Below are 14,688 nucleotides of genomic sequence, written 5' to 3' on the forward strand. Positions count from 1 at the left end.
TGCTTTACATGTATTCCCCCTGACAGTATAGCGCAACATTCAATTGAACGAGGAAGATGACATACTAGTTGCTTAAAGACTTATAGAATAGGAAGCAAATAAAAATTATCTGTGCGAAATTAGTTTTGAGATTAATAGCTATGAAATCAACCTTGAAACCAATAGGAAATAACTGTGTGACATATGTACAATAGAAATAGTATAACTAACGATAACAATAGTTATATCATGCTTACCTTTGTCATACCGTTGCTTCCAGTGTTCAAAGGATCACCATTAGCATCTACGAAGCTAAACCCTTCACCAGCGTTTACTTTGACTTGAACCTGTTAATTTCAGAAAGTACAAATTGAAAGTTGTTAAGTTTTTGTTTAAGGATCTGTCTTTCTAAAATAAGAGAGGATATGATTCATGTATGTCAACAAACTCAACGAAATGACTATAATTTCTAGTGCTGAAACGACAACAGACCACATAACCAGTCGTAATTTGTTATTCAGTTGTCGATATTTAAAGTTAAAAATATATATTAATTATGTACAAAATTGGCACTTGCAAGAGTTGTCGTTCTTGAATAGATATTATTTGTTTGATTGAAGTGGGAGATGAATGTATGCTTTAAAATACAGATCTAAATGTAGAAAAGCCTTCATTACGTACAAATAGGATATGAATACCGATAAAAGCATCGATTGTTCCGTGGATTTTTCTATACATTAATCACCTCTACCATATTAGTGTCTTAATTAGATATAGACTAGTACTTAATAAGACAGAATTCAAAAGCTCAATGAATAAAAAGTTAAAAGAAAAGTATTCTATAATCAGAGAAATCACGGAAATCATGATTTAAGCAATATGAAATATAACAACACATTAAATCGATAGTGTCATTATAAGGCCAATCAATTCATTGATGATAAAAGCAACTTGAAGGGTAAAATTCAAAGATCATGTTGATTAAACTATAGACAGAAACCACAAACAGAAAAAAGGAGCAGTAGAACAGAACAATAAGGAAACATGGAGAAAACCAAAGGTAAATATACAACCCAAGCGACACCAAAATACAAGGTGCCTAGAGTTGATGACTTCTGTAATAATGTTATCACTCTTTATGCACTGAAAGGGTAATTAATCTTTCTTATAATAGAGATATCAGACAAGTTGGCACCGTTATAAATAAATGTTTTATCACGTAATAACCAAACTGTTATTTAAATGGACACACTCTAACGGTCCACTAAAATTGATGTCTGAAACTCCATGAACTGTACCCCTGTTTACAAGGTGTACTAGTTACTGGTTTTGCACGATACAATAGGACCATGTAACAGTATATTTAGCAAGATAAATTATTTATCAAACTACTATAAAATCTAAAACTATTGCAGTGTTTTTCTTATTGCATAATATGTCTTCAACCTACAGTAAATAAAACTCTCATGAAAGAACTCTACTTCATTGTTTTGGGAAGAAGCCTAAAAATCGAATTGCATTATTGTTACAATCTTGGCACAATTAATGAACTCAATGATTTCTAAATTTACAGTATAATTTGTCATATTGCGAAACAATGACTGATTTCATTAACTAGTGTCCTATCCAAAAATAATAATAACTTTTATATTGTATTGTCACAATATTTCTACGTACGTTCTGGGCTGTAGTCAGGTAGTTGAACAATGTTATTTGTACAATGACAATTTCCCCGCGTATTGTTGAATACGGCAGCTCAAAACGCATGAAAAACTTTTGAAATATTGTCAGCTGAAAGTAAAAAAAAAAATAATAAATTGCGTTTTTTTAAATATGACAATTGCAGTATTTATCATTTACTGCTCTGTAAATGAAATTATCAGTAAAAATCGCTGCATTAAGTTTCTACTTTAAGTTTGAATTGTTGATGGTAGTAGGGACTCTAAATCTTATCTTAGTAATTCAAATGGCAGAACAAATTCCTCAACATTTGATTAGTTATCATTAATGAATTTCAAAGAGACGTCATCTCAATCATAAAGGTCTTTTCGTAATTAAATAAATATCAGATATGTAACGGGATATTTACGCAAAATACGTGATTTGTACGTAACGCACGAACAGAGATAAATGTTCTCCAACATCGATATAAATGTTTACATTTGCAATATCAGAAGAAACTCCTAAACCTGAGGTCGGATTGACGGCAAATGCTGACGTTACCCATTCTGTTATCGTATCTGGGGCTTTTGCATTTATCATAGAAATTCCTGAGGCTCTGTAAAAAAGTATTTTAATATATACACATACGAAAATGATGTATATTCAAGTTTTAGAGTCATTTTTCAATTTTGGTTCATTACTTGAAGCTTTGCAGACAACATTTTCCTAAACAATACCAACTTATTAAAACTATGCTTTTGCTTTCAAGTTTCTTCTGAATGAAAATTCATATATTCTTTTAATTTTACCTTATTTAATTCGCCAAACTTTTGCAGATGAAAATATTGTGTCAACAATATTAGGAAAATGGTTTTGTTCAACTATTTTTTTCCGGAACAAAGATACGTTTTTGAAAAGAACTGACACAATAATTGCTAAATGAAGTGGAACAGATTTGTAGATCCAAGGCTATGAATTGGACAGTATTATAAACTAAAGATCCTCAACACTTCTATATGAAACAAACTAAAATAAAAGTTTTGTAATTTGCGTGAACGATACATTTTATGGTGTAATATAGCTTTTAATTTCTTCAAAAACTTTTTCTTGGTCTTATCACGGTTAGCCTAAATAATTTTGACTTTTTCCCGACACTTTGGGTATATAATTCAACTGCCGAGTGTCCTACCCAGTCATTGTATTTGTCCACAGCCATGTTTCTGGAAAGTTTTTACGAGTTCTGGATGGTTTGGCAAGGTCGTCCATACCTCCGCTCGTAAAGCTCATTGCAGGAGCATCCATTGCTAATATTTCTGCGTTCATAGGCACATTGAACGACTGACTTCTTCTGACGACTTTGAATAAAAGACCACATACGTTCACATTGCATTTTACTCATAATATCAACCATATATGCAAATGCGATATGTTGAAGGTATGACCATTATATAAAATATGAAAATCACTCATTTTTTATTTCAGTGAAATTTCAAATATTTTTGCTAAAATTGATGAAGAGAATGTCTAGACAGATGACAAAAAATGATACTTAAAAATAATACTTGTTTTATCCATATGGTAGGGGAGATTTTCCCCACTTACAATGCATATGTATAAGTACTTTTGTTTCGCGCGTGGACAATGACGCGTTTGTTTTGTTTTAAGAAAATGGGTATCTTTATGACTAAAGTTTTTACTGAAACGATAGCATGTATAGTACGGAAGGGAAGTACAACTTTATAGGTATAGAAAATCTATAGGACATGGATTGTAAAAACCAAACACAATTTAAGTGTCATAGCTAACGAGATTCTGCTCTGGCGTACTTATGTGTACTGAATGTATGTAGACAAAATGCACGTTCTGCAAAAAAGAGTTACTGCTATGATAGTACTTAAAAAGGTATTATTACCAACCCTCTGAATGTTTATACAATAGTGAGTCAGTCAAAACGTAAACTCCCATATCCTACAAAATACATAAAAATTAAAAGAATACTTCGTGAAATATGACATCAAAACTAAAAAAAAAAAAAAAACATCCAGTGATTGTGTTAATTATTACTTTTGAACTATTACATATTTTCATGGCACTATGAATTGTGAATTTACAACATGTACAAAGATGGCCGAGTTATAATAGATGATTACAAACAGACGATATTTGATTTCCATTTCAACAAAATTTCTCGTTAAAGTTTTTTTTGCCGTTTCTGTACTGGATATATGAGCTCGGTATCAGCAAATCTTTTTTGTCCCTATCTTTATACTAGTCATTTCTAATATCTGCAAAAGTTTACAAAATGCAAAATTTTTAAGAGAAGAATTATTAACCGGAATAATTAATACATCAAGAGTATACTGAAGAAGTAGAAATTAAGGTGACTGCGAAAAAAAACATAGCCAATAACTTACAATTGAAGACTTACGAAGAATAAGTCACAAAAAAAAAACAACAAAAATAAAAGATATGTAGAGAGAGGAACACCATTGACAACGCCAAGAAATGGGTTCGAACTTATATGTCCAGGAAGGCACTAATATACCATTTTGTTTATTGTTGGTGAAGTCTAGTGACATAGAACATCTCTGTCACGAATGATAAGCGTGTGTCATTTTTGTGACGAAACTTTGTGTCGGTTTATCATGCTGTCAAAGTAATTTGAAATAAAAACATGAAGGAGAGAAAATTGTATTTCAGAGAAATGCGTCTTATCATGACAATTGTTACCTGTTCATGTCTTGAGAATATCATTCAAACTGTTCCGACGAAACAACTTGCACGTATGTACATACATACAATTGTGGCCATTAGTTTTTCTTGATAATTTAACTTAATAAATGTTCTTTGAAGAGGGCTTTGTTGATTTGTAATTTAAATACGTCGCCTCGATAATTCTATTGCTATTACTGTGATCATATATAAGTATGGAATGTCACTTTTCATATGAAATGCAGACTTAATTCGTCAAAAATCATTTCCTTTTACAGAATTGAAGAATTGAATACTAATCCTTTTTGATTACATGAATTTTTGCTGCCTTTAGTTTTCTTTGACATTTTGCTAAATGTATTTATATGTTCATATGAGATAGGTGTAGCTTGATGTTCACGGATGATGTTTCCCTCACTTAATAATACCAAATTCAAAAACATATAAAGTTATGTTCACAATGATTTCAGACAAATTCTTTGTATTCAATTAATACTGCAACTTACTTTGAACACAGATGAAGCGTCAATACTAGAAATTGGACGAGAAAACCAATAATCCCAAGCACCAAAGTTTGGATACAAATTACCATCGTAATTATTAAGCTCATTGATAACCTGGAATGAAGATAGAACTTCATTTTTCTCTGATATGGATATACATGTAATAGCGTGATATAATAATAGTTAAAAAGTAATAACTATTATAATATTTTTTAAATTAAAACAACTAAAAGCTTACAAGGGGATACATTTCCTCCCCGTTCCAAAAAAGAATAATATAACTCCACAAGTCATAAACAATAAAATAGAACATACACGATGTCATTGTGTATTTAAAAAAATGTAATATAGTATCATAAATCAAGTCATCATTCGTATTCAACATCAGGCATGCGTGATGAAAGTGGATTGTTTATGAAAAAGCTTTAATATATCATTTATTTTTATTTACTATAATATTAAATAAGAAAAATGAGTTGACCTGTATTTTTTTTAAATCAAAGATTGCCTTATTAATCCCGAATTCTCATTTCTATAGGCCAATGGCTCATTCCCTTAGACCAATAGCCCATTTCAGATTGCCTGCTACCCCATTGCTCAATCCCGAAACAGCATTGATTGAAGATTCCCCTGTTCAGGTACTGTAGCTATAATCAAACCGAATGGAACGCTTCACTGCTAGACGAATGAACGTAAACATGAAACATGCGACCACCTTCAGAATAATTTTACATTCTGTTAACATACTAACATCTTTTACTGTGACGTCGTTCCCCGTCCGAAGTAACAGAACACTCTTATCTACAGCAAGCACACTAACTAAAGAATTTGGATCAGCAGTAACCGACAGAGTTACATTGTCACCAGGCAAAGCTCGTTCTTTGTTAAATCGAAGGGTTACCTATAGTATATTAAAACATTTGTCAGGATCCCTGCTTATTTGAAATCAAATTGTTAGAATAAAAATCTATGTATATTTAACGAGAGATTTTTTTTTATAATATTAATCCAAATATACTTCTGAAATAAAATTATTGAATATGTCTAATTACGTTATGGGTCTACTACTACTACAACACACACACACACACACACACACACACACACACACACACACACAAAGAAAACAAGAGGAAAAAAAACTCATTTTTATATCGAAATATAAAGTAAATATCTAATACGAAGATTCTTTTAACAATTATATAAAAAATATTAATTGTAACTACACAATAGATAAATCATGCTTATTGATATAATTGAACTTAATGTAAAATAGTCTATCAAGATCTTATGAATGATTATAATGCGTAAATCTGCACGCATAAAACCAACTTGTTCAACGGGTCATAGTTTTTTTTTCTTGTAAACACTGGAATTAAAATTTCATGAACACCTCGGTGGTCGTTTCACACAAGATTTGTGTGTATGTATTGTTTCTTTATTATGTCATTATTCCTCGTGTAAGTTTTTTTATTACCGTTCGAAAGCAGATATCTTTTTGATTTCCCTTTTGAACGATTAAATTTTTAATAGAAAAGATGTAGTGATAGAGCTTACAAGTTTAGAACAAATCCTCTCGTTTAAGATTTTCTTAAAAGTGTCAGAGAGTAAGATCAAATTAGACGACTAATTATAACTAAAATTCGACATTCGTCATAGTAGATAATGTATCGTCTTAAAATAAGAATAAAATACTTTTTTGCAATCTTGAAATTCATTTGAATTTAATATTTTTGGCAAACATTTATATCGGTTGGTTCGCTCTCCTGTGTATAATCTCGTTTACTGATATGACGCCATTAGTATTTAAAAGTCTGATTTTAACATTAAACCGAGCATGTTATTTTTCGCTCAAAAACATCCAAATGTTTCTGCACTCTAATCAAATTGTCAAAACTTTAAACAATTCTAAAATAAAAAAAATATGTAACTTCCTTACCTCATAATCAAATATGCCCTCAATAGGAAACTTGACAGCAGCTGCAACGATTTCACCGTCTGAAGGCCTGGTGTAGTATACCAACAGTTTAACCTTCGGCGCCATATCGGTTGTTATAGCAATTTGCACTTGTTTCGAACTCGTGTTTTGCATATCGAAAGTACCTTGCTGCATCATATACTGTTTAGCAAATATCTAAATTAAAACATATAACATTTATAAATGAAATGATAGTTATGAGTTTCATTTGGCAGCATATAAACCGGTTTATGACCAAAAAAGTATGTTCCCACATAACTGTCGGATAAAAGTCATGTTCTAGTTCAGGACATGATACCGTACTATTTGACTATTTGTAAGGAGGGTCAAATTAAATATTAACAAAACATTTCTACATTGTTATATGAATGACTACACGTGGGAGTCACGAGACATACCGATTCGAAAACGGAGCAAAGTGGAGATTCAGTGTAAATTAATTATATCTCGAATAGCGAAGTCATCATATGTCAAGCTATTGCGATGTGTTTGTTTGTGAATTTTATTAATTCTATAGCATTAATATCAAAATTTATTTTATCATATGAGCCTGATTACCAATATTTACCTTGTAGTTAACGTACTGGACTGGTTCTGTGGCTTTAATCATAAGTGGAAGATTTGTACCAGCCTATGAATGAGACCATAGACAGTACAATCAATACGACATGATGGTGTTACATGAAAATAAAATCCAAAAGGTTGAACAAAAGACATATAAATAGTGGCACATTGTTAAATAAAGTGCTCAAAAGTAATAATTTTACTGAGCATTTACAAAATATTTATACACCAAAATTTTAATTTCTTAATTATTGGACAGCTTTAGTCTTTACTTCCCCCCCAAAAAAAAAAAAAAAAAAAAAAAAAAAAAAAAAACACCCCCCCCCCAAAAAAAAAAAAAACCCCACAAACCCCCCCCCAAAAAAAAAAAAAAACAAAAACTAAGAAAAACTAACAAACAAACAAACAAACAAACAAACAAACACAAATCTAACTCTGATTATAAACTTTGCATTTGTGGGTCTATGAATTTAATTTTGTGAGCAACACAACGATAGTTCGGGAATATTATGATTTGTACTGTGTTTACTCTTGCTATAAGTTGATAGACTGCCTATTCGACATAAATAACCAAAGTAGATGTATATTTACGGGTGACATTGTCACTCCTATGTACCTGCAAATTGTTGTTTGAGTCACAGCAATCTTCGACTTGCACAATAAAAGTTTAATACTTAAGTTTACATGGCTTTATCTATAACTTGTCTGAATTGCACAATTAAGTCATAATTATTAGTCAGACAATTTTGACAAAATCTGGAAGTAAATAAGCCATTCACATGAAAAACAACAGCATGCGCCGACGAAGACGCATTAACATCTTGATATCTTGAAGTATTTTTTTGCCCCCTGAACATTTGGTGCCAAATTATATTTATTTTTGCAAAAACTTGAGTTTTTAACTACATTCGAATTGCCATTACGCAACAAAAATTAAAACATTTAAAATGGTAATGTTCTAAACATGTTGAACTACACTGCATCTTAATAATGATATTGAAGTTAAGTGCAGATCTAAAAAGATAAATAATTATATACTTATAAAATTGATAAGACTCGCAGGTAATTTCAATACCATATTTGTACTTCGTAGATAAACTACCAACAAATTATCTGTCTTTGTCATTTTTTTCTTATAGTTTTGGTTTTGTTTTTATAAAGAATGATATTAGGTTTTGTATGTATTGATAAAAATTTCTTATTACATTATTTCGGCCATCTGTATGATTATACGTATCATAAGGATATGTACTTAACAAAAGAACAGAATGAAACAATTACCTTTGCCTTTTGGTCATTGACGATAGTGACCTGAATGTAATTACTGCTTGGTGATTGTGCCTTCGACAAATACTTCCTATCACTCGCCATTCTGTAGTCGGCCTGAAAAATGACCAAACTATGACTAAGTAAATTATAAAGAATTAAAGTAGCAATCCAGCGAAGAATCATGCCAAATGTGATTCATGACTATTCAGCAAAATACGGCCTTTAGACAATATCAGTAAACTGGTATTGAATTAATCATAGGTACTGAAGGTAGATCATACCTAATTACTTAAGTAGATATATTGTCCGATCCAACGAACATAGATCATAAGTAAACGTACTTGATTTTGTGATTATTGAGCCTAAATATATTCGATTTTTACAACATTTTATATAGATTCTGTTGCGCATTTTACAATTTATAGTTTATAATTGAAAAAACTGGTATTTACTTCGTAAAAATTAAAAGAACAAAGAATACTTTTCTGACATTTTTTTTTCATATTTCGAACCTTTTCCCTTGTAATATGAAAATAAAAATAAAATTTCCATTAAATATCTAAAGAACACTTTCAGGCGATTTACCTCCCCCCCCCACACACACTTGAAATGTTTGTAATTTAACAACATATAGGTTTATGCAAAAAAAAAAACAAAACAAAAAAACAATCGTTTTGAATAACACTATTTGCTCATTGAAAATACATAATTCTGTATGCTTTTGCAAGATGACAGAAATGTATCCCCCGTGTAATAGGTTGGATCCATCATAATAGGAATAGCGGAACAGTGTGAAAACAATTTAAAGCTACATTTTGCTAAATATCGGTAACAAAATATGACAAAGAATCAGAAGAGAAGGACAAGGCGTAGACAGCATTCAGATTATTCGACCTTTGATGTACTGAATTTTTCATCTTAAACTTGAGAATTTCATAAAAAATTATTTTATACAAAACGTAACGAGCCTAAACTTAGAGTTTATTTTTAAAACGTTGAAGTAAATGAAATGTTTTTATTTTCTGTTTTAATGTAACATTCGTCTGTAATGTTTGAGTGATTAAAACTTAGAAACTGAGAAAATATGTTTGCACAGTTTCGAGTCAGAAAACGTTATGTAGCTCCGCCTAAAAAGTGTGTCATAGGGGCGATACAACTGTATTCAGTAAATGACAAGTTCGGAGAGTTGTCAATCGGGAAGGACATCAAATTTTGTCTAAAATGTCAGAAAGAAACTTCATACCGGTCAATCAAGTTGTGATGACGACATTTAAACTTCTGTATTGATCATCAACAAAAGATAAACGTAGCCCTTGTTTATTTGGCCGTATTCGTGCTCTACGAGGAAAACGGTCTTAAAGATCGAAGGCTCCACAGTACTTGATACATTATGAAACGTTCAATCCATAATGGGAATGTCAGCGTTTTGCCACTAAGAAAGGAAAAGTTTACCAGTTGAAAGCCTAAATCATCAGGACTGTCCTCAAGTTTAGAATGTTCTGTATCATCTATGCACAGGTTAATGTCTATTTATCTATTGAAAATGTATCAGTAGTCTCTTCAACATCCATTTGGTTAAAATTGATTTAAGAAGATTTGAATATAATCTTTTCCAAATCTATATATGCTACATATAGGTTAAATGTTTCCTTGTTTTGTTCCACATTTGTGCGTTTGGTCGAAAATGCTATGAAAATATAAGAAATGACAGGTTCTTGGGTCGGGGATACGATACATGTATTGGAAAGGGCAACGCCGATATCATATACAGCTTGTCTTGGGACGTAGTACGGAGTTGATTGTCAACTGGTTATACTAGAACTCTTTTTTATAATTAGAAATTGATCAGGTTGTAATAATATTGGTCATTTCATTCTTATTTGAGACGTGGTTTTTTTCTTACAGGGAATTTACTTATCCACAGTTGTCAATATTCTAATTATCAGAGGTTCATCCCGAATAGTAAATAAGCAATGATATACATTTATGGCACAGTTTGTGGATGTCAACAGATCAGTTTAAAAATTTTTTTTTAGAATATTTTTATACATAATTTAAAGCAATATTCGATCAAACCAAAACCACCACCATCAAAATATTTTATTTTTTGTCAATACCATATAAAAGTAGTAATGCGTTTTCTAAGTGTGGATTTTCTAACATAAATTGATGAAATTATTTTTAATGTGATATTGTCTGCTGTCCATTCGTTTACGGATAGGAGTTTCGTATCACATAGTATATTTCAATTTCACAGCACTTTATTAGAATTTTTTTTTAAATGGTACTTTTGTCTAACCCGGACTTGACTTTTTATGAGCAACTCGGCGGGTGTTTCTGGAAAAGCAGAGGACGCTCACCCTACCGGTGCACCTGGTCCATGCTCCCAGTTTTTAGTGGAGTCCGAGTTGCTCATTTACTTTTGTTACTTTGTATGTATGATTTTAGTTACTTTATATTCTTTGTTGTGAATGTCTGTTTTCCATGTCTGGTCTTTGTCCCTGGATTACATTCTTTTGATTACCGATATGACCTTGGTTCCCTTGATTACTCTTTGTACTTATATCTATTATCCACATTCCCTTTCAACATTGAAATTTTCCATTTTTGTTGTATTTCAATATATAGTCTATAACTATTAACTATTAACGTATGAAATTCTCATTTAATCTGAATTAATAGAATAAATACTTTTAAAACCGATCTCCTGATTTTCTCCAATTAAACTCCCTACCCAACACACTCAATCCCAAATCCCCACTCCCCATTAATAACACTCAGTATATACGTCTATTTCCCAATTTATTATTCTAATAAGGAACACAAACCTGAACCTGCCCAGATAGAGCATTTATAGGGAAGGAAGCCACTTCTTTCATCAATCCTGATTCCGGGATCTGGATGTTTTTTGACCACAGGACTTTTTCTTCAGTTTCGTCCGAAGGAGGACACATCCCTTCAGTACATTGCAGGGCTCCTGTTTTTTCTTCCTTTTGTTTGGGGACTCTATAAAAAACGGTAACATTGACTTGTCCGAGGTATCCTGTCAAAGCTTTATCATTTTCTTGTGTTGCGCGAAGCTAAAAAAAAGGAAATTATCGACATTAAGTATCATGTCACTTTCAAATTTGTGTTGCTAAAACCTTAAACGATAAAATTATCAAGACAAACATACAGTATATCTCAAATGTTTCGTTCGTTAGTAGCGATATAATGAAAGGCTATCTCATTTAGAGTAAGTAAACATTTGATATTGGGGTGAAGTTGAAGATTTGGCAACGACAAATGTAGGATCTAAATGCTATCATATAGACGAGATTTTGTGATGATTGAAAATAATGTTGGAGACAAAACTTCACAACTGTATCAGCTTTTACAATGAATTGATACAATGTCTTTTTGATTGATGAGATTAAACTCCCGAAGACGCGCTATTGTTTGACAAAAGCAGATTGTATCGGGAGCGTGTTCAATGATAACTTACTATAATATTATAATCTAGTCCCGGTTTAAAGGTGTACGGCATAGTTGGTGAGAATAACAGTTTTTCCTGTGTCTCATAAAGATGTGTTCTCTGTGCGTTCCCTTGTTTATCACCTGTCACCGCTTCCGTCACTTCTGCTTCGACGGTGAAATATCTAAATCTAGGCGCAATTTCACTCATTAGAACTCTGATGGTGGCTTTGCCATTGATCTATAAAAAACACATAACAAAAAATCAGATTTGAGATACACGATAATTGTTGACAAAAAGGGAACGAAACAAATTATGTACGCTACTAGACAAAAAAAAAAAGAAAAAAAAGGAAAAAAAAGATTGACGTTCACAGTCGTTTTATGACACAAAGTGTCTCTATCTACGCTGTATCTGCCTCTAAGAAATAATTTTGCCCCCAACAACGGTATAAACTGTGACGTAAGTCATTATTTGTCGATCGTTAGAAACACAAATATTTAGTTAGCGGGGAGGGTTGCAAAAAAGGTGTTTGATTAGACATTTAAAATCAAAGTCAATACTATATATTTAAAAAGTTATAAAAAAATATTTTATTAATTGTTCTAATATGGTTAGTTAGTTAAATAAATTGGTATACAATCTGTAATTCATTTGCATATGTCTAAAGATTTGAACAACTAGTTTAGCTTAAAGTTACAGCACAGTTTTCTTTTCAACATTATGTTTTGCGACAAAGTACCTTGAATCTCTTTGTGATTCCTCTGCGTTTGCTCCCAGAATAAATCGACAGAAGAACGTCACCTTCCACTGGCTTACCAAATGTATACCTTTGATAACATATATTTATGTATTTGCAATTTCCGATTGTTTGATTAGTAAAATTGAATCGATCAGTTAAGTTGCAATTAACATGGAAAAAAGAAGGACTTGCTTTTGCTTACATACTGTAAGGTATAGGAAATTTACATAGACACACACACCTCATTCGCATTTCTCGTAATATTTTAAATGATAATTTTTTTTATTCCAATGAAATTATTTAAAAAAATACGTTCACAGATAGCCTTTACATGTAAAGTATTTAAATGCAAGAAGAATTTGCTAAATTGAAAGAAAAAAAACAACCGTGACTTTGTACATCTAAAGGTATCCAATACATATTTTAAAGTATGTTGATAAGTAGTTTTTTGTACTTTAAGCGGGAAATAGAAATTTACAAAAGTTACTTTGTAAAGAAAAGATGTATTTGCCAATGAATAAAACTAATTCACATCTCTTTGCCAAGCTTTAGTACATGTAACACTAGATTATGTTTCAAGAGTATATTTCGGTAAGTTGAATGTATTTCTGAATTTAGATGTTTTTCTTTATTCCTTAATAGATATGTGCATTATTGGTTTTTCACAATTTGTTTGAGTTATTTTATAACATACTGAGCTGTTATCGTAGCAGTAAAATGACTATCTGTTGTCAGTTGAATAGATGGCAGGATAACATTTACTTCGAACTTAGGCAATACTGGAATAAAAATGCATTGTTTGAAGATAACATATTCAGGTTAAACAAAATAAATTGTTAACAAATTGTTAACGATACATTTGTTTATGTATGTACAGTAAATGGTCAATCGATCATGTAATAACAATTCATTCACGTATGAAAATGTTTTAAGAATATTCAATTCCGCTTATTTCATTATTGTTGAAAAGAGCGCAATTTACATCATTTATAATTGCATGATCAAGAGTAGAACTTACCGACATCTTCAACAACGAATGTCTTTGTGTTCTTTTCTCTCTGTATAGCGATAAATAAGACCCATTAATGCAAATTACAAAAAGTAAATCATTTACATGAACAAGCATAGACAAAGGAAATTCCGAATTTAAAACAAACAACAAAACTGTTCAATCCAACCGCTGAATGTAATTATTTCACGTTAACATTAAAATGTGTTAAAAACACAAATATCTTACGCATATGAAATCATGGTTTTGTTTTAGAAAATCAAAAACAACAGGGTAATGGGTTGAATTAACTATACATTATTAAAATTTTGACCTTGCCTTATATATACAGGAAATTAGCAATGAAATGTTAGAGTAATTTCACAGAAACGTTTAAGTAATGTCACAGGAACATTAAAGTAATGAAGCAGGAACATTAAAGTAATGAAGCAGGAACATGAAAGTAATGTCGCAGGAACTGAACTATAAATCAAGAACCCTAATAATCTGTTCTGCACCTGTTTATAAACTAAAACATTTCCTTAACCAATTCAAACTTTGAATAAAAGTGAATATTCAGAAAAAAAGTATTACAACAATGTCTGGAAGCAGCCAAAATATATCAGTAGCTCAACGGCATCATATAAACACATACCCCTTGTTCAACAATCAATTTCCAAGTCCCCATGCTTGTGAGAGTTGATAACTGAAATGAGTCTGCAAATACTCCCATTTCTGGATGTGCATTTAGATATTGCTGGAGACGATTTCCTTTAGGATCCTTAAAATAACAATGTTTTAACACTACTTTTTAACATACAAATACACTGTGTTTGT

At 31.3% G+C, this 14,688-nt stretch overlaps 1 protein-coding gene across 1 annotated transcript in view; it reads right to left on the reverse strand.

The window, feature by feature from the left end:
* LOC148626523 (CD109 antigen-like) overlaps positions 1-14,688 on the reverse strand; it is a 31,512-nt gene that overhangs the window by 10,291 nt on the left and 6,533 nt on the right. The window contains exons 7-22 of the mRNA XM_088570574.1: positions 14,507-14,632; positions 13,882-13,921; positions 13,558-13,642; positions 12,864-12,951; positions 12,152-12,361; positions 11,496-11,747; positions 8,680-8,781; positions 7,403-7,465; positions 6,796-6,990; positions 5,608-5,757; positions 4,860-4,970; positions 3,558-3,609; positions 2,831-2,996; positions 2,140-2,257; positions 1,657-1,770; positions 237-326 (exon numbers count right to left, since the gene is read on the reverse strand). Of these exons, the coding sequence (XP_088426700.1) occupies positions 237-326; positions 1,657-1,770; positions 2,140-2,257; positions 2,831-2,996; positions 3,558-3,609; positions 4,860-4,970; positions 5,608-5,757; positions 6,796-6,990; positions 7,403-7,465; positions 8,680-8,781; positions 11,496-11,747; positions 12,152-12,361; positions 12,864-12,951; positions 13,558-13,642; positions 13,882-13,921; positions 14,507-14,632 (1,962 nt within the window). The remainder of the gene's footprint in view (positions 1-236; positions 327-1,656; positions 1,771-2,139; positions 2,258-2,830; positions 2,997-3,557; positions 3,610-4,859; positions 4,971-5,607; positions 5,758-6,795; positions 6,991-7,402; positions 7,466-8,679; positions 8,782-11,495; positions 11,748-12,151; positions 12,362-12,863; positions 12,952-13,557; positions 13,643-13,881; positions 13,922-14,506; positions 14,633-14,688) is intronic.

The sequence above is a fragment of the Perna viridis genome, chromosome 2, assembly GCF_037379345.1.
Source record: "Perna viridis isolate PV_CMFRI_1.1 ecotype Kerala chromosome 2, ASM3737934v1, whole genome shotgun sequence".
NCBI lineage: Eukaryota > Metazoa > Mollusca > Bivalvia > Mytilida > Mytilidae > Perna > Perna viridis.